The following is a 26,993-nucleotide window of genomic DNA, read 5'->3' on the forward strand; positions in this document are numbered from 1 at the left end:
AATTTTCTGCAAGTTTGGGCTATGGAGATGAGCCTTTGTTACTGTGGTATCCAAGACTAAATGTTTGTACCCTTTTAGTCAAACCACTTCGGTCATTTTTTGTGTTCAAGATAGGTTTGTGTAAGGTTAAGGAAAACATCTGTTTATTAGAACAATTCTGAGGATGGAGGCTTGAAAATTGATATCTGGTAGGAGAATGGTCCTCAGTGAGGAGATGCTTTGCCGTGTCTGGAACATAGGCAAGTCCAAGGCCATTGAAATAGCTGTGCTTGTGTGAAGGGCAGGGAGAAAAGGTTGACCTTACTCTTTCATCTGGGTATGTGAAGGGGCCAGGGTATGTAATAAAGTTGAGTGGAGAAGCAGAGGGCAAAAAAGCAAATTTGCAGCTGCAGGATGCTGTAGCTGTAATCTGGGAAATGACTTTTCCAACCCTGTATTTGTTTGCTTTAGTCTCAGGGTTTTGGGGTTTTTTTTGTTGTTTGGGTTTTTGTTGTTGTTGGGTTTGGTGAGGGTTTTTTATTTTTGTCATGTTTTTTATTTTCCTTTTCAGTTACCAAAATTCACAGCTGGCTCTTTTGACCTGCCTCCACAAATATTTGTGATAGCATCTCTGGGCTTTTGTCCCAGAGATGGAGGCAAGGGGGGAGGAAAGACGTTTCCCCTTCAGAGAGGGTGCACCCACCCTTCCCATTTACATATCAGCTCTTGTGCTCTGTCATGTTCTGTGGCAAAGTGTGACTTTAGGGTTATTTTACACCTCTCTGAGTGGCAGGGCCGTTTTGGGCAGGGCAGGGCATGGCAAAGCAAGAGGCTGCCCAGAACATCATCCTGCCAGAGGTGGCTGTGCCCCGTGCTCTCCCTGCTGCAGCAGAGCCCAGGGAAGCCAAGGGAGCAGCAGCACTGCTGGTGCTGAGGGACACCCTGGGCTCCCTGGGGTCATGTCTGGGCTGCTTTTGCCTTTTATTAATGGAAGCTTTCTGCTCCAGACCCAGAGACAGCAACAAACCCAGCCCTGTGAGCCTGTCCCTGCTGTGCCTCTCCCTCCCCAGGACAGGTCCAGCATCTCTCCCCATTGCCAGTGGGGTTGTTTGGCTGAACCTGTCACAGAGCCCCGAGCTGGCTTTGCTGACCCTCCAGAGAGACTCAGCAGTCCCACAGCTGACTCCCCCACATCTCCTCACTGTATCCCAACAGGAGAGAAGGGCAGGCAGGAAGATGTTTTGACTTGGAGGCAGGTAGGAGTATAAATCCAGGAAGGAGGGGGCAAAGAGTGCTGCTGAGCTCAGGCTGCTCTTTGCTGCTATCAGCCCACCTGAGCACAGAGCTGCCTCCCCCAGGCTGGTGGGCAATCTCTGCACACACCTGCACAGCACAAGTACAAGTGCTGGTGTATTTTTATCAGCTGCTATTTAGCTTGAAGAATGAGCAGTGTGAACCCAGCAGCATGGGTGATAGGCAGTGCAAGTCCTTGGAGGGTTTGCACTCAAGCTGGCTGGGGCTGGGACACTCAGCTCCTCATGTACTGACCCCTTCCCTTCCCTTCCCCTCCCATTCCAGCTCCCTGGAATGACCTGTGCAAATGGGAAAGAAGAGGAAAATTGCACCCAGGCCAAATGAAAGAAAATGACAGCTGTTTGCCCGCTATTTCCAGGCCTCAGTAAGAGCTGCCTGTGTTGGTTTAACTTTTGGCTGGTTTTCCTGGAAGCTGCTCCCTTGCCCCTGGAGAAAATGACAATTACTAAAGTGAAGCTCTGAGCAATGGCAGCTCCTGCTCCCCAGCTGTACCTCAGGTCAGAGTGGCTTGCTGGAAGCACTGGGGGTACAAGCCAGGTGCCCTGAATGCTTGAAGTCCCTCTAGCTTTGCTCACAGTGGTAGGAAATGGATTTCTTTAGGGCTGCTTTCTATACTGACTCCTGGACCTGCATTCTTGCTGAAAACAGGACTACTAGGTCCAGTTTTTTCCAGGTGCAAATAACAATGATCCTACTCAAAAATACACAGCAGGTGTAAGCAAGCAAGCAAACAGTCCCTGAATATTCACCTGAGCTCCCCTCCTCTCTGTAAATGTGCAGCCAGGCTTGCCCTGCCAACAGGCAGAGAGGTGCAGGTGCACCCTGTGCTCTGAATCCTGCTCTTGTCCTGCATTTTGTGGAGGAATTTATGAAATGGAGTCACCCTGATGGCAGAGGGCCAAAGGAGGCAATACCTGTTTCTTTTCCTTTGTTTGCCAGTTCCCCCTGAGCAGATCCCACATCTCCTGCTCCTCTCCCTCCTCGCCGGTCGCTTCCCCCTCCTCTGAGCTGATCCCGTAGCAAAGTGACTCAATCATGCTATTTGTGGCACAACAGTCATTTTTTTCCAGCAGGCTCTGATGTCAGAGAGCAGGGAAGGATGACATCCTGGCAGGCCCTTGCCTTCAGCAAGTGTTCCAGGGACCAGCAGGACCAGGCTCAATCCCTGGATCAGACCCCAGGGCCCAAGTGAAGGCACACCCAAGTCATGAGGAGCTCCTGACCACTGTGAGAGCAAGAGCAGGCTCCAGATAACTTGTTTGCACAAGTAAATGAAGCCCTGTAATCTACTGTGAGAGCTGGGAGTCAGAAAAGCATATTCTTCTTGGTTTTGGTGGAATTAGCAAATTAATGGTTGAAGGAAGTGCAATCCAGCTCCATCTCAGGGAAGCATTCCATACAAAAGCTTACTCCAAAATTAATTCCCACCAGGCTCACATTAATAGCTGGTTGCCAGGTCTCCAACAAAAGGAATGAATAAACAGCAGCAGTGATGCTGGGATGCAGGACTGCTGTTTCCTACCCCCTTCCCCAAGCAGTTACCAGATGGCACAAACCCCAAAAAGCCAAACAGAGCCCTGAGGCAGCCCAGGGGGCAGTCCCAGCTCTACAGGCACAGTGGGATGGGGGATGCAGGAGGTGTGACCTGGCACTGGGATGGGGGATGCAGGAGGTGTGACCTGGCACTGGGATGGGAAGGTGCAGGAGGTGTGACATGGCACTGGGATGGGAGGATGCAGGAGGTGTGACCTGGCACTGGGATGGGAGGATGCAGGAGGTGTGACCTGGCACTGGGATGGGAGGATGCAGGAGGTGTGACATGGCACTGGGATGGGGGATGCAGGAGGTGTGACCTGGCACTCACCTGGCCCCTGAACACCTTGCTGGAGTGAGAAGTGCCTGTGGAGCACCAGAGGGATGTTCACCCATGGTGTGAAACAGGGAGTGCTAAAATGATGTGGAAATCCTGCAACAGAAAGGGAGGCTTGAAGGTGCTACCCACAAAGACAAAGCTGCTGGGTGGTGGAGGGAGGTGGATAAAACAGTGAGGAAAATCTGCATAGCACTGGCTGAATTTCATATACTTTTCTACCTAATGACCTAATGGCTTTTTCTTTTTTTTTCTAACAAAAATTTAGGGAGAATTTTTTCATTTAAGAAAAACCACATCAGTGCATGTTGATGTTTCACTTAGGTCAATATTTCCCTCACTCTTACAAGCTGCTTTACAACCACCATTGATGTTTGAGTAACAGAATTACCAAGGCTTCCTCTGGACCTCCAGACACTGTCTGGAGCCCTGCCCCAATATTCAATAACCTTTACATTATTACACATTCAAGCTCTACATTGGTCTGGGATTTTTATTTCCTTGCCCACACCATGCAGCATCCATTTGGTAGTGAAACAAGTCGACACTAGTCAAGTGCTGATGTCACCAGCATTTTGCTGTCTGTTTTCAGAGACCTAAAAATAGCAACCACTGTAACAATGCTGAAATTCTCGTGTGGTAATTGGGGAATCATATTTGAAACCAGCTTTGAAACATCCTTCAGGGAAATCTTGAAGCCATTTGGTGTCGTTCTAATTAGAGGATTTTTGGCTAAACAGGTGATTTGAGGAGGCCAGGCTGCCTCCCTGGGCTGGTGGGGAATCTGAGATGTTGGGAAGCAGGAATTCCTCCCTGGAGTCTGGGATGTTGGGAAGCAGGAATTCCTCCCTGGAATCTGAGATGTTGGGAAGCAGGAATTCCTCCCTGGAATCTGGGATGTTGGGAAGCAGGAATTCCTCCCTGGAATCTGGGATGCTGGGAAGCAGGCAGGGAGCAGCGTGGACCGTGCCTGGCTGGCGAGGAGCCCAGGCAGTGTAAACTGAGCAACTGGAGAAGTGCAGAGGGATTTGGTGGTGGTGGAGGCTCAATCCTGTGTGGAGGGAAGGAGGGATCTCCTCCTGCGAAGCTGGGGGTGGTGCTGGGGAACGTGTGCATGTGTGAGGTGGGGGTTTTTATTCCTGGCCCTGGTGATGTAACGAGGTGTGCTTGAGGAGGAATGAGTCAGCTCAGGAGCACGCAGAGGTGCCAAGGCAGCACCGTGGGGCTCCGAGCCCAAGGAATGCTCTCCTGGGGAGGCAGAACCCTCTCATCGGTGTAGAAAATCCCCTAAAGCAAGAGGGAGAGAATTGCCGTGCTTCAAACACCTCAAAATGTTTGAAGCTGAGAGGTGCTGGGTGTATCTGCTTTGGCAGCGCCTCATTCCTGCTCTCCGTGGTGCCTTCTCACCAGGCAGCTGCTCCTGGGGCCACCAGCCCTCCCAGTGCTGACCCTTGATGGGGACCAGACCTCCCTGCTGGGCCAGGCAGCAGCCAGGACATCCCTGTGCCTCACCTGGCATTGTGGAGCAGCACAGGGGGATGTCAAACGTCCCCCTGCTGGCCCATCCCGCCTTGGGGACACTGGCACGCTGTCACAGCCCCCTGTGCCACCCCAGAGCCTGCCCTGCCCGCTCCCCATGGCTGGGGCTCCTCCTGGGGGCTTCTCCAGAGCCCCCATCCCCAACCTGCCCTTGATCAGGATCCAGTCCTGGCAGTGTTGCATTCCCAGGGCCCAGCCTGGGGTTATTTAGCTCTCCAGCCAGTAGAAAGGTTTATTCTGCTCCTGTCTCACTTGGAGCTGCTCTCTGCAGCCATGTCCTTGTTTTCTCCATGGGTATTTGTTGGTTTTCTGCAAGAATCTGGCCTGATGGGTTAAGACAGGAGTTTTTAACACAGAGGAGTTTTTTTCTGTGCTGAGACCACTGAGCAATTTTCTTCTCCCATCTCACAGGCCAGCAGGGAAGAAATCTACTATCTTTGCTTCCCTTTCCCTCCCTGGGAGAGTTTTCTCTGGAAATATGAGAGAGATGATTCAGGCTCCAGCCTGCCTCTGGGAGCTCTGCCTGCTCCCTCTGCAGGTTGGGCAAAGGCAGCAGAAATCTCCCCCATGGCAGCTGGGGGTGCAAAAAGTTGGACTCATATCCATCCATCCATCCATCCATCCATCCATCCATCCATCCATCCATCCATCCATCCATCCATCCATCCCCTTGGTGCTGGTCCTGTGGTCCTGGAGCCTTGTCCTGCTCCCACCCCCAAACCCTGCCTTGGGTCAGCTCCTTAGCACAAAGATGTGGAGGTTGGAGTGGAGTTCCTTAGGTGGGTGAGGGGAAATCAGGGTTTAATTAAGAGCTCAGCTCCCCAGCTGAGGTTAAGGATGGATTCTCTCCTGCATTTTTGTCTCCTAGGGTTGGGCTGATGGATTTAACAGGAAACACTTAAAGAAAGTTCAATAATATGAAATTTCTCAATAATCTCAGAAGCTGTGGAAGGAATTGGAGCTTTCTAAAACAGGACAAAGCAGCAAACTAAAGCTGCTCCTCCATCCTTGACATCCTTGCATCTTTGCAAGAACAAAGGCAAGCACCATCCTGGCTGGAGTTGCTGCCTGTGCTACATCTCCTATGAGTCTGAGTTGTTTATTAGCAGAAACAGAGGTCAGGCAGCTTCCACTGTCTCCTGAGGCAGCTGGTGTGCCCTGAGCCCCCAGCTCACCCTGGCAGCTCCTCTTCATCTTCCTGCATATCCTGTCCCAGCCATCACTCTTAAGCCTGTCCCTGGGCTTTACCTGTTCTTTGCCACCTCCCATAGGTTTAAGTTTTGCTGTTTTATTAATGCAACTTGTGCTAGCCTGATGCTCTTGAAGGGAGATACCTCTGTTAAGTGCAAGTCACTGATATCTGGGAGTCAAATGTAGGAAAAGAACCTTTTCTAAGGTGTTCCACAGTCTCTTATCCCCCAGTTCAGCTGGCAGCTGGCCAAATGCATGCTGCATTTGGGATGGAATAAAGGGGCAGAAAAACAAAACCTTGCAGTTTTGCACTCTGCCAGGGTGGAAAAATGGTTGGTTAAGAGGAGTGGTACCCTGAGCACTGGTTTAGAAAAGCTTCCTTTTCCTCTCCTATCTGAGTGCAGTGCACACTGTTATTTATCAAAGGATGCCTATGCAAGCACAGATGCTTTTGGAAACAGAGTGACCTTAGCAGGATTGTGCCAAGGCTTGTGGAGTCAGTTTTAGGCAAACAGACACGAGGGGAAAATATTCCATCTCCTTGCCTTGCTCTTGGTTCAATCATGACCTCCAGGAGTTTGCAAAGATCAGGCTGTGTGAAAAGAATGGCAAAATTCACCACGGGTTTATAAATCCCTCCAGGCCCTTGGAAGTTTGTGCTTACTGCCAGGCAGAAGGTGACATTTGCCAGCATGTTTTTTATGCCTGACTTTGAGAACGTACAGAATAAGAACTCGGTTTTGGTTTTATTCCCATGTTTAGCAAAACAGTAATTTTGCCTCTCTTTCTACTCTTAGTCACCAGAATTCCCGTAGGAGTCTAACTTGCCCCATGGGGCGAGCCTGAATAAGTCCTGCAGAACCTGAGCTTCCATCCCTTCTCCTTATTGCTGCAAACTGCTGGGAGCTTTGGGAGTCTGCATCCCCAGGGGATGGGAGCATCTTTAGCTTCTCAGGAGATCTGGAATCCAGAACGTTGTAACCAGCAACTTAAATGTTTGTCTTTGGCTGTGAGAGTGTTTGTGTTAGTCCCTGCATCGTGGCACTTCATCCATAACAGGGAAATAGGGTGAGGTGTTTGCTGGCTGTGTCTCCCCTGGAATTAGAAAGGCAGTGGTGGGGGGAGTTGTGCTGTTCCCCCCCATACTGAGTTTTAGTCAGTGTCCTTTCCAAGCCAAAGGTGCCAGGGAACATTCGTGGACACTGAACATCAGTGTCCTCCACAGTCAGCTTGTCTCCTGGCTTTGCTCTGTGTCCAAAACAGTCCCTTGGGCATCCTCAGTTAGAGCCCAGCAGAGGCTGGTGACCATTCCCAACAGGCTTTCTGCAGCCAGACCCTCTTCTGTGGGGTAGAAATTGAAGTGCAGACCAAGACTGTTCCATGCCAGTTGACACTGCCCTCAGAAACCAGTGCCAGGCCTTTTTAATTTGCTGGGATAGACACAGCCACGGTGCAGAAGTTTATTTTGTGAGGATGAGCTTTAAGGGGAAAGCCCCCCACTCACTTTAGCAATGCCTCACAGGTAATGGTCTTCTCCTGTCTTCCACTCAGTCCTCCTTAGAAAGCCTGGACTTGCTGCTTTTGCAATCAGGCCACATTTTTGGGAAGTAATCCTTTACCCCTCACACTTGTGGCTGGTGAGCTCAGTTCTCCCAACACACTGGAGATGATGCAGAGGGTGAATGGGTGGCTAAGGGCTTTCAGGGCCTGCAGCAGAGGGAGATGTGGCTGGGACAGGAGCTGAATGTGCAGCTGCCCTGAAGGTGCCCAGCACCAGGGTAGGGAGGAGATGGAAAGGACACCCTGGGCTGCAGCAGGGTTTAATGGCAGCTTGGAGCTCTATGCTGCTCTATGCCTGTGCACTTATATAATCATTCTAAATAAGACAGAAGAAGCCATTAATAAGTAAACAGTGATGAGGAGGATCAGAGGGGGAATGAAATGGCTGGTGGTGTTCATGTCAGAGAACTGAAATATTTGTGGAGAACTGATGGTTTGCAGCAACCTGAGCGCTCCCTTTTGAGCTGCAGCTGTGCTGGGGCCATGCTCTGCTGCTGCCAGGCTTGGTGCAGAGCAGCAGGCGAGGCTGCACCACCCTCCCCATGCCAGCATCTGCTCTGGCCATACCAGCTTCATGAGGGCAGAGCTTTCCTCATTGGAACATTTCCTCTCAGACACTCAGAACCGGCACTGTGGGACTTAGAGCTCCATGGATGTTTTTCTAGAGGTGGTCTCTACCTCTCCTGGGGACAAGGGCACTCTCCAGAGTGAGGTATCCATGCTGCTTTGCCTTCTGCTCAATCCACTCAGTGCAGGCAGAGAAGGGGATCTCCATCAGCCTGCCCGAGCTGCTCAACATCTCATCCATGTCCCTTTTCTCCTTTTTCTTCTTTTTCTTTTTCTGTGAGCTGCACGGTGCTTTCTCCACAGCAGTCTTCCCCCAGATGACCCGTGTTTGCCTGCCAGCTGTGCCCTGGAGTAGCAGGGCACTCAGGCTTTGGCTACTTGGATGGCACAACCGCCTACAGACCTCAGGAGAAACAATTAGAACCAAGGGCATGGATGACTTTTTTTTTTTGTGGGGAAGGAGCTGTAAATGTTGTGAGGGGCTGACCCCGAGGCCTGTGGGGTGGGCAGGGGCTGGGGCAGGCCAGGGCAGCTGCAGGGTGCTGTGGTGGTGGCCGGGCTCGCTGTGGAAGGCGCTGGACGCTTCGCTGAGCGCGCGGCGCGGGAGAGCCGCTCCCTCCACGGGCAGTGTCTCCGTGAATCGCCGTCAAAGCAGATGAGATTTCACACCACACAAATTTCTGAATTTAAAAGGGGAGGGAGGTGGGTAGAGAAGCAGGAAAGGAGGAGGGGGAGGGAGAAGATGCGGGCTGGCCGGGTGCCAGCGCCTCATGCTAGCGCCACGGGGAAGGTGGCATCCTTCCCTGGCGTTCCCTCTGCTCCCCGCGCTCCCTGCTCCCTTTCACTGTGCTCACGTCTTCTGGAGGCAGCGTGCTCTGTCTAGAGCTGTTTACAGGATGATGGTTTGTTCCCTGTCTCCCCATCTCCCTGCTCACTGAGTGAGTATCCTCTCCTCTGCTTTCCCTCTTTTAACCTCTCGCTCTCCTCTGGCTCTTCCTCTCCAGGCTGCTTTACCCCGTGCATCCCCTGATCCTCCTCCTCTCTTCCCTTACCCTGCTGCTCTGTCCTGTGCTCTCTGCTCTCCTCTCTGGCATCTCCACTCCTGCCTTCCCTACTGTGCTCATGCCATCCTCTCTTCCCATTTTTCCACCTCTTACTTTCCTTCCACCTTGGTTCTCTCTTAAGCCTGTTGAGACAGGAGTCCTGAGTGTCACCCCCCATCCATCCCCTATCCTGTCCTCCCCATGCAGTCTCCCACGTGCCAAGCAAACCCATCTCTTCACACAACAGCTCAGAGTCTATCAAGGTAATACATTTATACCCATGAAAAAATGAGGCAAAGGTTGGTCCTGTGGCCTTCTGGACCAGAGGTGGCATGTGCTGTGACCCCAAAAGGTCACTGGGGTGACTGAGATTTGCTCATGCTTCCCTTCGACTGTGAGATGTGCCTGAAGCCTCTCATCCCTCCATGAGTCCCACCTGCCCTTGGTACACAGCCACCAAAGGAGCTGGAGAAATTTTCCTTGGCCCCTCTAGGAGCAGGTGAAAGTTGACTCTTCAAGCAGGGTCTATCAAAGGGAAGTTGGTGTCCAGGATACTTCATAAGCTCTGAAGTCTAAAGAATCAAACACCTCCATCCTCTCTGGGATACACCACTTGCTTTACCCCAAGCTGGGTTGGTTTATCAGGGTTTAGGAAGCCCAGAGGCAGGACCTGAGCTGGACCTGGTGCCCCAGACCAGCTGCCTCTTGGATCTTGTTCCACCCAGGCCCCCACACCTGGTGGTCCTGCAGTGCTGGTGTCCCCAGGCTGGGCAGGCACTGCAGGTGAAACCCTCTGGATAAGCAGATGGCTGCAGCCTGGCACAGCTGGGGATGGCTGTGCCACCTCTGCTCAAAACCCACAGCAAAGCCTGACGTGGTTCCAATTTTACCTGCCCAAGCAGCTTTACATGGGCAGATCACCTGGAGTTTGGGATCTGCATCTAACTGGGGTATCTCTGGAGGATGCTGAGCCACACAGTGTGGATATACCTGCCCTTTAATTGCAAAAAAAGAAATTATCTGGCTTTTTGAGGACAAATGTCCTCTTAATCTTGTTTTTCTCCTTTCTGTCCTACCTGTCCCTTCCTTTTGAATCAACAGGGCTAAATTCTGCCCTGATGTAAATCTCTGCTGATACAAATTGGTGTGATCTTGCAGAAATCATTGGCGTGGCTGTGGATTTATGCCAGCTGCCAGCGTGAGCAGGGCTTGGTGCATGGAGTGTGGCAGCCATATCTCACTGTGTCACGCTCTGCATTTCCAACCAGCACTGCAGGTGATAAGCAAATCCTGGCGAGAGGGTCCCTGTGTGAGCAGAGCAGGCTGCCTGTCCTTTCTGCAGCCAAGCCAGCCAGCCAGGCTGAGATTTTGGGATGGACACTGTGCAAAGGTTTTTTAGCCCGCGGGGCTCCACAAATGGGGTGGAAAATTTTCATTTAATGCATTTTTTGCATCTCACACTTTAGGGAAAACAGGGAAGCGCCTTTGTGGCCACGATTTCCCAGGGGTGCAGCATAATCCAGGGAGGGGATGCTGTGTGCAGCACAGGGGGATGACTCATCCCACTCCTTGGTCCCTGCGCCGGCCACCGTGGACTCTGCGCCTCCCACCTTGGGCTTTCCTGCCAAGGTTGCAGCTCCCCTTTTTGCTTCCCCCCTGCACCCCAGTGCCCAGTTACCCCAGCACAGCAGCAGCATTAGGGTGGGACGGGCATTGTGTTCCCAGCTGCCCTCCTGGAGCTGCCCAGCTGGGAGGCTGTGAAAGCAAACCACGCAAGGGCAAGGCTGCCGTGGTGATTTTTTAAGTGGTTCCTGTCCTGTTGTCCTTCTCCCCCCTCAGAGCTTTCTCCTCCACCCCAAATGCATTACAGATGAAAGGGTTAAGAGCTCGCCTGGGCCCCCTGCTCGGAGAGAGGGCAGTTGCAGTGTTGTATCTAGACCCAGTGAGGATATATATAAATTCCCTTCGTCTCTTCGGATCTATTTTTAGCACGGCAGGCAGTGGCAAAGGCTCTCCTCAAGGCTTCATCTCCTACAAACAGACTTCACAGACAGCAGAGAAGATAAATTTAGCACACGAGATTTCTTAAAGAGCCAGCAGCTCTGCGGGGCTGCCAGCCTGCCCTGCCACAGCCCCTGCCCCGATACCCCCACTGGGGCAGCCCCCTTCCCCCTTCTGGCCTCCCACATTCTTCCCCCCTCCTCCCCATTTCCAATTTTATGCCCAGCTTCTCCCATATTCTCCCCCTTTCTGGTCTCTTTTTCAACCATTGATGTTTTTTTGCTCTTTCTTTTTTTTTTTCCTTCTCTTTCACTGGTTCGCCATCTCATCCTCCCTGCTTTCTTGTTTTTTTTTTTCTTTTTTTCCCTCTCTTTTCTCTCTCCCAGGCCACAGGGCTCAGAAGATAAAGCTTTCTAGTTAACAGTTCACTGGTTATGCCTACATAGTAAAAAATGTGTAGCTTGATTAATGCCTTCCAGATGGTTAATTGAAAAAATAGGGGGAGAATGCAGCAATCTCTCCCCCCTCTCCAGCACTCTGCACACATCCATTGCACGGGAAGAAGACTGCATCAAAGGGTGAGGGGAGCAATAGATCTGAGAAACAGGGGCAGCCTGTAAACTCCAGGGCGCTGTTGCCATGCTGGGGAGTTAACTCTGTCCCTGCCTCTCATGCCCCCATCTATGCCAGCCCAAAAGCCCCCACCCCAGAGATGTACAATATTCCTTCCTGTACAACACACACACACACCCTCCTGGCATCCTCAGCTGAACCTCCCTGCCCTGTGTCCTCCCCGAGCTCCAACACCCCAAAGCAGCACCCACCTTCATGCTCTCCCCATATTTATTTTTGGGGGGGATGCACACAAACCCACACACATCCCTTTGATGATCACACCATGATTTGTGCACAGGTGCCTCCCTTAGGGGAGCTGTGGAGCAGGAGGGCTCTGCCAGAGCCCTCTGGGGTTTTGGGTTTTGGGTTTGGCAGTGCCAAAGTGGCACGATGGGGATGGGGGGCTGTGATTAGGGGGTTTGGGGCAGCTCGTGAGGGAAGGGGGGTGATGATGTGGTCAGCAATAGGTCACTGCCGGGGGATGGAGCCAGTCCATCCGCAGCCCCACACACCGGTGCCTGCTGTCCCCCTGTTCCACACTGGCAGCCTCTCCTCTCCCCCGAGCCCGAGCTGCGCCTCCTCCCGGGTTCTTTGTCTCTCTCCAGGGAGAGGCAGAGCGGGCACACGGGTCCCTGCCCACCCCGTTCACAGAGATGCTGCCGTGCTGCCGTGAGTCACGGAGGGTTTGTGCCGTGCCATTGGGGGTGAGCAGCACCAGCCCCCCGCCCTGCACACCTCCCACCCCGGATCTCCCTGGTTTCCAGGGAAACAGCGGCCCCAAATGCTGCCTGACTTTCACTTCTGCCTTTCATTTCTCCTTTTATTCCTTTTCCTTTTTGTTAAGAAAAAAAGCAGACACAACAGATTTTTTTTTTTTAATTTTATTTTCTTTATCTCCCTCTTTCCCTTTCAGGATCACCACCACGGCCGCCTGCATGATGGACCTGCGGAGGTACCCGCTGGACCAGCAGAACTGCACGCTGGAGATCGAGAGCTGTGCGTATGCCTCGGGCACATCCCCTGCCACACGGGGCCACCTGATGCCACCCGCTCCTGGGATGCCCCCAGGGCTGCCACAGCACCGGGCTCCTCAACCATGGGGGGAATTCCCGGGAAAACGGAGCTCTAGCAGCAGGCTGGGCATTAAAACCAGTCCCAGGAGGGTGGGGAAGCCTCCCTTAGCCTTAAGGACGCTGTCCTTGCTCATGGCTGGCTCCATTCCGTGTGGGAGGTGGCACCCAAGCCGTCATCCCTGCCTGGATGTTCCCTGGATGACCATGGAAATCCTCCTCCAGCTGTGCTGGCAGAGCAGCTCCAGCTCTCCCTGATAAAAATGCACAGCAGGCTCCCCCCAGGGCTGGCCAGGGCAGCAGAGCTCCCAGTGCAGCCTCGGGGGGATTGTCTGGGAACGGCTCCTTGCATCAGGGATGATCTGGGAGCTGCTCCTTCCATCAGGGAATGATCTGGGAGCTGCTCCTTCCAGCAGGGAGGGATCTGGGAGCTGCTCCTTCCATCAGGGCAGGATCTGGGAGCTGCTCCTTCCATCAGGGCAGGATCTGGGAGCTGCTCCTTCCATCAGGGAATGATCTGGGAGCTGCTCTTTCCATCAGGGAATGAGCTGGGAGCTGCTCCTTCCATCAGGGAGGGATCTGGGAGCTGCTCCTTCCATCAGGGATGATCTGGGAGCTGCTCCTTCCATCAGGACAGGATCTGGGAGCTGCTCCTTCCATCAGGGAATGATCTGAGAGCTGCTCCTTCCATCAGGGATGATCTGGGAGCTGCTCTTTCCATCAGGGAATGAGCTGGGAGCTGCTCCTTCCATCAGGGAGGGATCTGGGAGCTGCTCCTTCCATCAGGGAATGAGCTGGGAGCTGCTCCTTCCATCAGGGAGGGATCTGGGAGCTGCTCCTTCCATCAGGGAATGATCTGGGAGCTGCTCCTTCCATCAGGGCAGGATCTGGGAGCTGCTCCTTCCTCAGGGAGGGATCTGGGAGCTGCTCCTTCCATCAGGACAGGATCTGGGAGCTGCTCCTTCCATCAGGGAATGATCTGAGAGCTGCTCCTTCCATCAGGGATGATCTGGGAGCTGCTCCTTCCATCAGGGCAGGATCTGGGAGCTGCTCCTTCCTCAGGGAGGGATTTGGGAGCTGCTCCTTCCATCAGGACAGGATCTGGGAGCTGCTCCTTCCATCAGGGAGGGATCTGGGAGCTGCTCCTTCCATCAGGGAGGGATCTGGGAGCTGCTCCTTCCATCAGGAAGGGATCTGGGAGCTGCTCCTTCCATCAGGAAGGGATCTGGGAGCTGCTCCTTCCATCAGGAAGGGATCTGGGAGCTGCTCCTTCCATCAGGGAGCTCCCAGAGCACCTTGGCTGGGAGCTGCCCTCCCCATCCCACCCATGCAGGGTCAGGGGATGGAAATGAGGTCCTGCTCCATGCACCAGTGCCAGAATGTCATTTCTGCCACTCCTCAGCATTTTGGGAACAGTTTACAGTAGAACCAAGCAAACAGAAGGCAGGGAATTACCCACAGTTCCCTGTGTTGTGATTTTGTTCTTAATGGGTCATGGCAAGCCAATTTGTTCATCAAAGCTACATTTCCTCACAGTATTCCTGAGACCCAGGCCGAGATGAAGAGATCCAATTGTTTCCTCCCTCAGAGCTTTTGTGTTTTACACACTTGCACATTCACACTCTGCAGGGCTCCATTTTCTTTGCTTCCAGTTGACTCTGGAACATCAATCCTTTCAGGGCTGGATTATAAAACCAATGTATTTTGATAAACAAAACCAACCCAAACCTCACAGAAAAAGCCCTTTTTTGATGCAGGGGTGCTGGGTTTGGGAAGCAGCTGGGGGCTCTTACCTGTAGGAGATCAGCACTGCCTGTTGATCCCATCCCTCCACCCCAAAAATAACCCTAACCACGTATACCCTGCCTATCTGTGTGCCAGGATCCAACAAAAACCTGATGAGGCAGGCTGCAAACAGACTGCTAATCTGACATTTTAAGACGTCACATCAATACTTTTCGATATTTCAGATGGAAATGACTTGTCTTTGTGAAAGTTCGTTTACTTTTTAGAAGTAAAATGGAAATTTGGTTTTCTCTTTAAAGCTAGAAATCAAAGTGAAGCATTTATTTTTAGACCAAGCAACCTTTCCCTTTAGAAACACTTTTTAAAAATGGCTTCATGAAAAACAAGCTCGATTTCATATTGCATAATGCCATAATAAAATACATTTAAAATACAAAAAATTGGTACCCAACACCAGCAGGTCATAGAATAAATGGAATAGAGCTAGTTAACTGTGAGATCTCCTAAAATTAGTTACTGCAATTTGACATTTTCATTGCTGATCAGGAAGTAAATTTGAAGTCACTGCTGTTAAATTTGTGGCTGATGAAGATAGCAGCGTGCGGGGCTTCGCTGGCTGCGCATTTGAATCCTCCCCAGTGGGAATCCATCCGGAAGGGCTGTGAGCAGAGCCCGGTTCTGTGAGCCCTGGGCTGTGTGCAGGGCTGCAGGGCCATCCCCAGGGGCTGCAGCCACACGGGGAGCTGAGGGAGGCTCTGTGGCTGGAGCCAGCCCTGTTATATAAACCAGGGGAGCCGTGAGTCAGAGCTCGGCATTGATTGGCCTCTGAACGTGTCACTGAGATGGGCAAACGGGCTCTGCCTGTGTTTGGGTGCCAAAATTTAGGGAGGAAGCTGAGAAATCCAAAGAGGTTGAGGGAAGATGCTGAGAAGGGGTTCAAGGGCTGGAGCAGATGTTGTGCAGTGAGTGAGAAACCTCAATAGCTCAGTGTGGTTTGTTTACTGCCAAGGAGGTGCAGAGGTGAATTGTTCCCAGGCTGGGCTCACCTCTGCAGAGGGGGAATGCTGGGGGAAAGGGCCTGGGAACCTCCTGGAGAAACTGGGAACAAGCACAGGAGCCTGAGGGTCTGAGGCAGATGAATTCCCCTGGGAAATCACACCCAGTGCTCCTGAGCTGGGAGGGGCTTGGAGCTGCTGGAATCAGCAGGACTGGGGGGGACCTGGGTGTTTCCTGCTGGTTCCAGCCTGGGGCTGAGTGGTGCAAACACAGGTGCTGTGCACAGAGCTGGTGTGTGAGGAGGATAACCCAGGGTCCTGAAACCTGTGGGCATGGAGGTGTGAGGGTTTAACCCTCTGGGAGCAGGAACATGCCAGCTGAGGGAGGAGGAGGAGGAGCCCTGGCTTAGCTGATTTCCATCAGAAGCAGATGTGGCATGGCATTTGGAAGATTGGGTTTGTATTTTGGCACCCGTGAATAAGTGCAGCAATGAGTGAGAGGGCAGGATGTGGGCTTGGAGACTGCACACTCATCAAATAATTCCATCTGGGAGGACACCTCGGGGTGTCTCTAGCCCAGCCTGCAGCTCCAAGCAGGGTCAGCTGTGAGATCAGAGCAGACTGCTGAGCTCTTTGTCCACTCAGCAGCTTCAGGATGACACTGTCCTCAAAGGCTCACCTCTGAGCTGGGGTAACCCTTAGCCCCAAAGAAGAATTTCTCCTTGGTGCTGCATCCGACACGTCCTCATTGCCCCGGTGCCAGTGCTGGCTGTGGTGGCACTCTGCTGAGTGGCTGTGAGCCTGTGTGCCAGGCTGGCTGGCCAGGGCAGGCTGCTGGGCTGCAGTGCAGCTGTGAACACGAGCTGTCTGTGGGCACAGCTGGGGGGCACACTCTGCAGGCAGCCTTGCCCTGAGCTGCACCAAAGCCTGGCCATTTCCTACTGCTCCCAGGAAGCTTTACTGAGAATCTGAGGCCACCCTTGTGCAGCGACAGCCAAAGGGCTTCAAAACACACAAGGGATTTTCAAGTTGTGATGAACCCTTGCCCCAAGGACAGGGCAGGGCTGTGGACATGGCACTGCTGGTGAGGGGTTTCATGGTTTCATCCCCTGGGCCTCATTCCCCACGAGTCCAGAGCCCTGGGGGTCATATTTCCAGCCCATTCAGCCCTGTCTGCCATGTATATTTTGGGGTTAAAGCAAGAAGCTTGGCTGAGTTGGCAAACCCATGGGCCTGAAATGTTGATGAGTATTTGAGGCTGGCTCCCTTTTCCTCTCTTCTCTCATTACTGCTCTTCTCAGCCAGCACTTGGTAAAACAGCCCCCAGCCTCAGAGACTCTGTTCACTTCTTGGATCTGAATTTTGACTGAGAGGACTTAGAAAAGGGAGGTGCTCTGATCTTCAAACTTCTTTTCAACTGCTGCTGTAGATCTTCTCCTCTCTGGGAATTTTTAATGCTGAGCTGCCCTGTTTCCCCAGTCCCACCAGTCTGTACTGTGTGGTCTCCCCCTCCTGGTAAAAGGAGGCAGTTTTTAAAAAGCAAAATGCTGTGTTTGGTGCATTTGGCAGAGGCTCCTGGTGCACGAGTCCCTGTCATGTCAGCCATGGAGATCACATTGTGCAAGTCCAGGCTGGATGGACCATGCCTCACCTTTGCTCTGAATTCTAGCCAGAAGTGGGAGTCCTGGCCAATTTTCCCCCTTCCCCTGGGGACTGTATTGCCAAGCTCAGCTGAAGAAGGAAAGCACATCAACAGGGACAGGCTAGGCTTGGCGTGGGCTTTCTTTTGGATCCTTTTCCAGATCACCTTAGTACAAATGGAGGTGTCCTCTGGTCCAGCCTGTCAGCTCAGCTCTCCCTGTGTGCTCCTTCCTCCCTGCAGATGGTTACACCGTGGATGACATTGTCTTCTTCTGGCAAGGGAATGACTCTGCTGTCACAGGGATGGAGGTGCTGGAGCTGCCCCAGTTCACCATCATTGAGCAGAGGCTGGTCAGCAGGGAAGTGGTCTTCACCACTGGTGAGTGTCTGGGGAAGGGATGCATGGAATGGGCAAAGCTGCTGCTGATCAGTTGGGTTGAATCCCTCTGATTGCTGGGGCACTAACTTAGGATCTTCACCTTGGGGTTCCTCTAAAAAAAAGTGTCTCTGCACCCACCAGCTTTCCTTTTCTCTTTACTTTTTTTTTTTTCTTTTCTTTTTTTTTTTTTTTTTTTGCCTTCTTCTCTTCAAAGACTTTCAGGATCATTTTCCCCGCTGCAATTTTTCCCATTTCTTAGTCAAAACAATGAGTGAGCTCAAAACCTCTTCAGAAGGTTCTCAGCCTTCATCTGATTTTTTATGTGGTTTACATCTGGGTCTCAAAGCTAATGTAGGTGCAAAGTAAGGAGGAAATATGTCAATTGAGGAGCAAGTGGGCTATGAAATGATGCAAACCCATCTGTACATGGCAATAAAAAGGTTTGGAGAGAATACCTGGGACGATTCAGATGCTGCCAGCTGGAAAGTTGGAGGGGGTTGGATTTTTGGTTGCTGGTCTGAGGTGGAGTTCACTGCCAAAACAGCACAGCACACACCTGTCAAAAAAAGACCGGTGAAATATTGTGTTCAAGCCATACAGGTGGCACATGGTGGTGAGAGAACAATACCTCCTTTTTCCCAGTTACATCCTTGATGGTTTAAAACTGCTGTTTTCTTGTTACTTTAGCTGCCAACCAGGATTACACCCATATTTCAGGCTCCTGTGTTGCCTGAGGGACAGAGGTGGGCAGGAGAAATTACTTGGACTTTGTCTCACAGCAATGAAAGAGGCACTGCTTTGTCCCTGTCAGAATTAGCCTGCTCCAGTGGAAGGACTGTAAAAAGTGCTTATTGTCCTCACTATCCTCATTAGGTTTGCTAAAAGATTAGGAGGAAGTTGCAACAACTTGAAAATAATAAAAAAGAGACCTTCAGATTAACTAACAGTACTCATATTTGCATATGAATTTGCCCAGTCTGACCATAACCCATTTTTAGAACAGCATGGGAAAAATATGATTCAGATCTTCATTGCTGTTTGGAGGCAGAGCTGGCACATGAAACATTGGAAAATCGTCTTGTGGCACCCAAATATAGGGTTAAAGTCTCCTGTGTAAGCCTCCATCATATTGGCTGGCACCATAACAGCAATTCCAGCTCTGAACAGCCATTCTCCCATGATGGCTGATATAATATAATAATGTCACTTATGTAGAATTTCCTTTCTTCTTAATACTCTGGGGCAACTGAGCAGATTCTGAAGGGACCCCTTGCAAAAGCTGACCAGTCTGCAAAACCAGCTGCAGAAACCAGGAGATTTCTCATTATTCCTGCCTCTTGAGAACTTTTTCCAAATAAAATTTCAATTCCTAACCTAAGCTCTTAGCACAAATCCAGCCTTGCCCTCCTCTCACACCACGTCCTCCTTTGATGTCTCTCTGGCAGGTTCGTATCTGCGCTTATCCCTGAGTTTCAGGATTAAGAGGAACATTGGTTACTTCATCCTGCAGACCTACATGCCATCCATCCTCATCACCATCCTGTCCTGGGTCTCCTTCTGGATCAACTATGATGCTTCTGCTGCACGAGTGGCACTGGGTATGGAGCTTTTTGTTGTATTTTGAGATGTTTTCTTGAGGGAGATCAGCTATAACAAAGAAAATCCCTTTTCTTTATGAGGTAGCAATTAAGCAAGTCTGTCAAAGTTGTTATCCCAAATGGACATAAATTTTTTTTTCTGAGAAAAACTTCAAATTTTCAGTCAGAAGAGTTACTTTGTTGTTTTGTTTTGTTTTTGTTTATTAGTACTTCCCAAACTGGAGTCTGTTTTATTTGAATCAGTAAAAGTGCTAACAAAAATTTCCTGGGTGTGAATTTAAACTCCCTGAACAAAAATGCAGATGGTCACTGATTCTCAGGAACGTGGGACCCTGACATGCCCTGAGTTCCTTCACTCTGGTTTGCACTGGTTTTCTTAAGAAGAGAAATTTGGGCCTCTCTTTGTCAACAGGTGTGCCAGGAGTGGCCAGTTGCATGATTAATGCTGAGGCTGGGTGGCCAAAAAGTTGTATGGGAATGGTTAAAAGATGAAAGAAATAAAGGAAGGGGCATTACAGATGTTTCTGATAGCTCAGACCCCATACAGACACTGCAGAAAAAGACCTTCAAGGCCAAGGCAAATGTGGGACAGCAGTTAAAGTCCAAGCTCTTCCTTGGCACATGCTCCCCTAAATAGGAATGTTTTCCTATAAGAGGGGGGGAAAATGAGGTCTTTTAAGCAACAGAAGGGAAGTGGGGGTGGATGGCAGATGAGGGTTTGGAAGAGGAACAGAAGAAAGGGGGGATGGCTGGCATATGAGAATGGGGCTGTGCAACACGAGGGGAAGTTCCAGGGCAATAGGAGAGGTAAGGAGGAGCAGGGCTGGATCTGTGAATGGGACAAGGCTCAGAGGGGCAGCTCAGGGACAGGCTGGGTCTTACAGCAAAGTTTGGGGGCTTCAAGCAGCTCTAGGAGAATGAGTTTGAGAAGACTCAGAGGAGGGGTGGGTTGTACAAAGGTATAAAAGAGGTGATTTGGCTTTGCCTGCTTGGAGAGGCTGGAGCAGGGAGACAGGGAGGGAAAAAGAAGAGCTTGGTAAATTAAAAGGGTAAGTTGCATTGACAGGAGTGTAATCAGAGAGAGAAGAAAAAGAAACCATGGCAGACATTGTGGAAGCACAAGCAAGAGGGTGGAGGTGAGATGCACAGCTGTTGAGTTTCTGCTGACATCTGGACTCAAAGGAGTAGACAGAAAAAGAACATTGTAGATCAGAACTGCAACAGCTCTCCCTAAACTATTCCTGACAGTTCTCGACCTAACTAATCCATAAAAAGCCCCAAAAAAAGAAACTCCACAGCCTCCTCTGGTCACTTTATCTCCAGATTTACCTGCTTGCACAGTCAAAGAGCTCCTCTCTGCCCTAAGTCTCCATTGCAATTTGTCCACTTCTTAATGGAGACATGGAGAACATTCTATTCTCCCTTTTCTTGCATCAGATTTCTGTATATTTAGACTATGGCCTAAATATAGACCATATTGTGTGTGTATATAAATATATCTCCCTTCTGTTTACCCAACTGAAGGCTAATAGTTCTTTCAGTCTTTTATCAGGAATGACACCAAAGCAGAGTGAGGGTGAAGGGGAAATAGGACAAGCAGAGGTCCAGGGTGCACAGAGAGCCATCACTGTAGAGGTGGGGCTGAAACCACAGGAGCAAATTAAGGTCATGGAGATTATTAGAGCTGCCAACAGAGGAGGAAAAAAGGAGAAAAGAAGATCAGCAGAGTAGTAAGAACAGCTAGAGAAGCAGAGGAAGACTAGGTTGAAGGGGAAGAGTTATCACCCTCAAAAGAAGTGTGAAGGCTCATTGCCATGTTTTTGGAGCTGGCAGAAGACTGTCAAAGAGGCAGGTCTGAGGTCACTCTGCCAGTCCAGAGAAGGGAAGAGCCTGAGAAGAAGCTGAAGAAGAGGACTGAAGCTGTGAGAGTAATCATAGTGAATCAGGCTTTTGGAACTGAGTGGATGGGGACAAAAGTGTTCACAAAATGCTTATTTAAGATGCAAGAAATGTGAGGAGGCCTAAAAAGGAGAGTGTGAGAACCATGGGAGGAATGTGTCCAAGTGATAATTGATGTAATGAATGGTAAAGCTGGTGAGAGGAAGGTGGGAACTGATGGGGTCAAGGACAGAAGCCTACGTGGTAGGCAATAAAAAGAGAATGCCATGAAGAGGAAATCTCTTCACTCTTTCTCCAATTCATGGCATTGGAAAGACACAGCAGTTTATAAACTCATGATGCCAAGGATGCTGAGGCATGCAGTAGCACACAGTGAAGCCTGATGAGTTCATGAAGGATAAAAAAAGGAGGAGAAGAGGGTAAAAAAAGAGCAAAACTGAATGTTTCCTACCACACTGAGAGAAAGAGGGAAGATCAGGGGGACTTAAAGAAACAGGGATGCTGATCCCCATCATGCTGATGATGCTCACATTTGACACTTTCTCCAACTGTTTGCTGCTGGATCATTTTCTGCAGCAATTTGTGGTGGGCTTAGAATAACGACGGTTGCACTGCTCCCATCCCTCCTGAGGCTGTCCCTGAGGATGGCATTCCAGGAAACCATCCCACGTGGCTAACAGAGCACCTGCCCTCTCCTCACAGGGGTCACCACGGTGCTTACCATGACAACCATCAACACCCACCTGCGGGAGACGCTCCCCAAGATCCCCTACGTCAAGGCTATTGATGTTTATCTCATGGGCTGCTTCGTCTTCGTGTTCCTGGCCCTCCTGGAGTATGCTTTTGTCAACTACATCTTCTTCGGGCGAGGGCCGCGGCAGCAGAAGAAGCAGAGCGAGCGCGTCAACAAGACCAGCAACGAGCGCCACCGCTACGAGGAGAAGAGGGTGAGAGAGCAGGTTTGTCCTCTCCTTTCATTGTGGCAGGAGAATTCAGGCTCTCCACTGGGTGAGCTGCTGTCTTGGTTTGGAAAGACAGGAGTCTGCTAAGGAAGGCAGGAGCCTCCCCTGAAATGGAAAATGTAAACCCTCCCCACCCCTCTGAATTGCTGTAAATTTTAAATTAAGGGGCTCTCAGGGAAAAAAATATGGGAGCAGGAAATAACAGTTCTTTAATAGGGAAGAAAAAAATAAAAGGATAAAATAAACAATGCAGTAAACTAGAACAACACTGCCAGAGTCAGAACCCAGCCTGACACCCTGTGGGTCAGGGTGTTGGCACAGTCCCATTGGAATTGTGGCTCAGCCCTCCTGCAGTGCCAGGGGTGGCTCTGCTGGAGCAGGGATCCTGTAGAGAAGGATGGATTCTGCCTCTGAAGATCCAGGGGAAGGAGAGGCAGCTGCTGTTCCTCTGGGGAATCCAGTGCAGAAGCTGTGCTGGTGTTCCAGAATCTCCAGATTATATCCAGGTAGGAATGCTTGGCTCCTCCCCCTGGGCTCACATCTCCCAATGGGATGCTGTAGCTCTTATCAGCCATGCAGAGACATTCCATAGCTGTTATCAGCAGATGTCCCCTCCCCAGGGAGGAGTGACTGTGGTCACTGAGAGAGAGATCAGGCAAACTGCCCACTTGACAAAAGACAACTGCCATACAGATGGTAATGGAAAACATCTTGCCTTGCAATCTGGAGCAGCTGCAGAGCAGTCTTTGTGCTCATCATGAGAGGTGAACCCCAGTTTCCCTTCTCTGGTGATTACTGGGAATTTTTCTGCCTTGATCATCCTCATCCAGTTGCATCAGAGCCCTCCTCTTGCGTGGGGCAGGTGTAGAAACGTCCCTCTGTGGCTTTTGGTCCTCCTGTGTTGGCAGAATCACACTTCCCTGCTAAAAAATTTGCTGCAAGCACAGGTGGCTGCTCCTTCTGCCCCAGCAGCAGAGGACAACCCTCAAATGCAGCATGTTCAGAGCTCACAAATGACCCCAGCAGGGGTATAGTCACCAAACTCTGGGCAAGAAAAGGAACTCCCCAACACCATCTTTTAAGTATAAAAGGCATTACTTTATTCTGGCCAGGATGTGCAGTGGAAATCATTCCAACCACATGTGATTCTTTACCAGAATTTTCACGTATTAATATGTTAAAAAAAGTACCCCAAAGAAATTCTCATTGTTTGGTTCTGCATTACACAATTCTTAGTATTTGATCTCCTATTGGCTATTGATTCCTTCAATGCTATTTTTGGTCCTCATTCTTTGGCTCTCTTATCAATCTTTTCCCAGACTGGGAACCTGCCAGGAGTTTAATGTCTGTTAATGTCTCTCTGTCTCCTGTGTGTCTTCTGGCTACTTCCACCCTGTAGATATTAAGCTCTCAGAATCTAGGAATCTTCTTTGTGTTGATTGAGGCCTCACCCAGTGAGACTCAAACTCTCAGTGAACAGAATTTTTTTGAAGAGAAACCTCAATTTCCACCCCGCTTTGGCAAAGGTGAACCAACCCATGACTAAAGTTAATTTTTTATAAGTTATATAATTTCCAACAGTATTGCTCCCCAGAAATCTGTTCAGAATCACCCCTAATGGCACACAGGACACCCAGTATTGTATTTGCTGGGAAATATCCTGACGAAGGCAGGAATGATGGATCTGATTCCATGTACTCAGAAGGCAATTTATTACTTTATAATACTATATTATATTAAAGAATACTATACTATACTAAACTAAACTGTACTAAAGGATACAGAAAGGATACTTACTGAATGCTAAAAAGATAATAATGAAAACTCGTGACTCTTTCCAGAGTCTTGACACAGCTTGGCCTTGACTGGCCAATGAGTCAAAACAACTCACAGCAGAATCCAATTGTTAGGAAAATTAATCCACAAACACCAGAGCTTTATGTCCAAAAAGGAGACAGAGGAGTCTTTTTTTAGCTTTATTCGAATAAAGGAAGAGGCCATGGGGCATTCCCCTGGGATCTCTCCAATTTTTGGAGGATGCAGCCTCCTTTTTATCCCAATTTCCCAGCCACATTTCCCTTCTCTCTTTCCCCATTGGCTGAGGCACTTGAGAGGTTCAGACTTCCTGATCCACCTGATACCGAAGATTTCCCTCTAATATATAACTCTCCCTTTTAATTTTTAATTGATATGGAATTCAGGGGTTTTTCTTCCTCTTTGTTTCTTTCATCTTTCAATGTCTCATTTCATTTATCAGCAAACCTAAAGTTTATTTGTAAAAGCAAAGATCTTTTTCCATTCATCAATCAGTGGTATCCTTCCCATTGTTTCTTTTACCTCCCAGTGCTGGTTTTATCTACCAGCAGACCCACAGCTTGTTTGTAAAGACGAATCTGCTATTCCTCTCACAATGAAACAATCACCTGTGGGTAACCAACCCCCAAACACATTCCAAAGGAGCAAAACACAGGAGAAGCAAATGAGATAAGAATTGTTTTCCTTTTCTCTGAGGCTTCTCAGCTTCCCAGCAGAAAAATCCTGGCCAAAGGGATTTTTTCAGGGAATGTGAACACCACAACCCAGTACCTCTGTATCTCTGTTCCCCGTCCCAGGTTGACCCTTATGGTAACATCCTCCTCAGCACGCTGGAGATGAACAACGAGCTGCTGGCCACGGACATGATGAGCAGCGTGGGCGACTCTCGAAACTCTGTCATGTCCTTCGAAGGCTCAGGAATCCAGTTCCGCAAGCCGCTGGCCTCTCGGGATGGCTTCGGCCACCACCCCACCCTGGACCGCCACGTCCCGCTGAGCCACCACGCCGCCGCCCGCAACCGCGCCAACTGCCGCCTGCGCCGGCGGTCGTCCAAGCTGAAGCTCAAAATCCCAGACCTGACAGATGTCAGCACCATTGACAAGTGGTCAAGGATCATTTTTCCAATCACTTTTGGATTCTTCAACCTTGTTTACTGGTTGTACTATGTAAATTGATGCCTGCGGCCTCCGAGAGAGATAATAGGGACAGACACTCAGACAATGACAACACAGGAGTGTTGTGGTCTTTTGGGTTTGGGTTTTACTCTTTACTATCATTGTCATTTATTCCTATGGTTCATTAGATTTATTCTAAGCTTACTCTTCTCTTTTCAGCACATGTAGAACCACGGAGTGTGGGGTGGGGTAAAGGGAGAGAAAGGTACGGGAGGGGGTTTGGTTTCAGGGAGGGATGTGTTTGTCTTGATTTTGGTTTCCTGCTGAAGGACTTACACCATTGTACAAAAAAAAAAAAAAAATTCCAAACCAACAAAAACAACAAAAACCAAAAAAAAAAGGAAAGAAAGAAAAAAAAGAAAAAAAGACAGAAAAAAAAAGAAAAAAAAACACACAAAAAAACCCCAAAACCAAGAAAATTAAAAAAAAAAAAAGAGGGGGGAGATTTAAAGAAATTGAGTCAAAAACTGGTGGGGGCGATAGGTTATCTTTGGCTGTGCTCACTAATGCTCTATCCTCACTTCCATTTCACTACTGAATTTCATCTTTCACTTTTCAGTCTTATTATATATTTTTTAATCTTTCTTCTATCACTGTTCTTAACCCCTTCATGTTAATTCTTTCATGGATTCATGAGATGATGGGGTTTCATTCTCACGCTATGAGATTTTTCTTTTCTTTTTCTCTCTCTCCCTCTCTCTTGCTTACAAGCCTAAAAGAGTCTTTTAAACCAACAAATAAAAAGAATATTTATTTTGGAAGAGCTGGGAAGGGAGGGGAAGACGAGGCAATTATTTGGGAGGGAAGGGGCAACGTGGGGTTTATGGGAGGGGGGGGAGGAGGGAACTTATCAAAACCAAGGCACATTTGCAAGATGCCTTTTTCCACCTTCAGGAGTTTGCAAGCTGTTTTTCCTGTGTGAATGTGCGTGTGTGGAGCATCTGTGTGTGTGTGTGTGTGTGTGTGGGCACGTGTGTCCATGGATGTGTGTGTGCAGGCATGTTTTCTGGGGAGGGGGGCTGGGGAGGGGGGTTTTGTAATATCTTTTGTAGAAAGAGAACACAGATGACATTTAACTGGCAGTGTGTTTGGGGGAGGGAGGGAGGGAGGGAATAGCAGGGGTTTGTTTGCTCATTGCAGCTTCACCAGGTTGGAGGTGGGGGTCCCAGCTCCAGAGGCAGAGCTGGGCAGGCAGAGTGTGCAAATTGGCACTTGCTGAGGGAAGAGAGGGATTTGGGGATCAGCAATAGGGCAGTGCTGCTGTTCACTGCTGGCATCTGATCTCTAGGAGACTAAGCTGATTCAGTCCTCAGAAGAGGGGTTGTTCCTAGTTATCCCCACCCTGCATCTTCCTTACTGAGCCTGGAGAGAAAAGCAGTTGCAGGATTCTAAAAATTCAACCCTTTCCCCCTCTCCCTGTTCCTTATGCCAGATAGTGCATCCACACTCCAGCCCTCTGAGTGACCATAGCCTGTATCAAGGCACAGGAAAGGCTGGATATCATTTAACTTTGTTAAGTTATGAAGAAAAAAATAGGGAAATGATAATGATCCCCTTTCCTAAGAAGTTCAGGAGTGAATGGTGGGCTGGCAGCCTCTGATTTGTGCTGCTTCTACTAGGCCTCCCTTTATGTCTGTTAAGATGTACAGAGTATAGAAAAAAGCACCCTGTGCCCTTCCTTGCAGAGGATGAAGCTGAGGATGAGGTGGAGTTCCATGGAGCATCATCCTGCTGGGAGATGATGGTCTCCAAAGGCTGGGCAGGGGGAAGATTGCAGTGAAAATGCTGAGCTTGGTGCTTGTGGAAGCCCCTGAGTCTCCAGGAGCTTCCATCCACAGGCATTCCTGAGGAAGGTACAGGAGGAGACCTTGGCCTTGGACAGCAAGGTCTGACTTTCCCAAAGGAGCCAGTGACTTTCAGGAAATTCACTGAATTATTGGCCACTTTGGCAATCACTGATGATTGATAATCTCCCTGATAATATTAATAAAAGCCATGAAAATGTTAAATTCACAAGTGCAAAACTTTAACCCT

General features: G+C 49.8%; 1 protein-coding gene across 2 annotated transcripts in view; it reads left to right on the forward strand.

Annotated features, from left to right (window-relative positions):
• The window catches only part of LOC139597392 (gamma-aminobutyric acid receptor subunit beta-4), an 81,897-nt gene extending 56,177 nt beyond the window's left edge, over nucleotides 1-25,720 (forward strand). The window contains exons 5-9 of one of the 2 annotated variants that reach the window (XM_071442700.1): nucleotides 12,593-12,675; nucleotides 17,373-17,510; nucleotides 18,956-19,108; nucleotides 21,710-21,954; nucleotides 24,582-25,720. In XM_071442700.1, the coding sequence (XP_071298801.1) occupies nucleotides 12,593-12,675; nucleotides 17,373-17,510; nucleotides 18,956-19,108; nucleotides 21,710-21,954; nucleotides 24,582-24,959 (997 nt within the window). In that variant the 3' untranslated portion in view covers nucleotides 24,960-25,720. Of the gene's footprint in view, nucleotides 1-12,592; nucleotides 12,676-17,372; nucleotides 17,511-18,955; nucleotides 19,109-21,709; nucleotides 21,967-24,581 lie in introns of both variants that reach the window. The other variant, XM_071442699.1, reaches the window with a different exon arrangement.
• The last annotated feature ends 1,273 nt before the right edge of the window (nucleotides 25,721-26,993 follow it).

The sequence above is a fragment of the Agelaius tricolor genome, unplaced genomic scaffold (genome assembly GCF_023055355.1).
Source record: "Agelaius tricolor isolate 1412-34295 unplaced genomic scaffold, bAgeTri1.0.p SCAF_17, whole genome shotgun sequence".
Lineage (NCBI taxonomy): Eukaryota > Metazoa > Chordata > Aves > Passeriformes > Icteridae > Agelaius > Agelaius tricolor.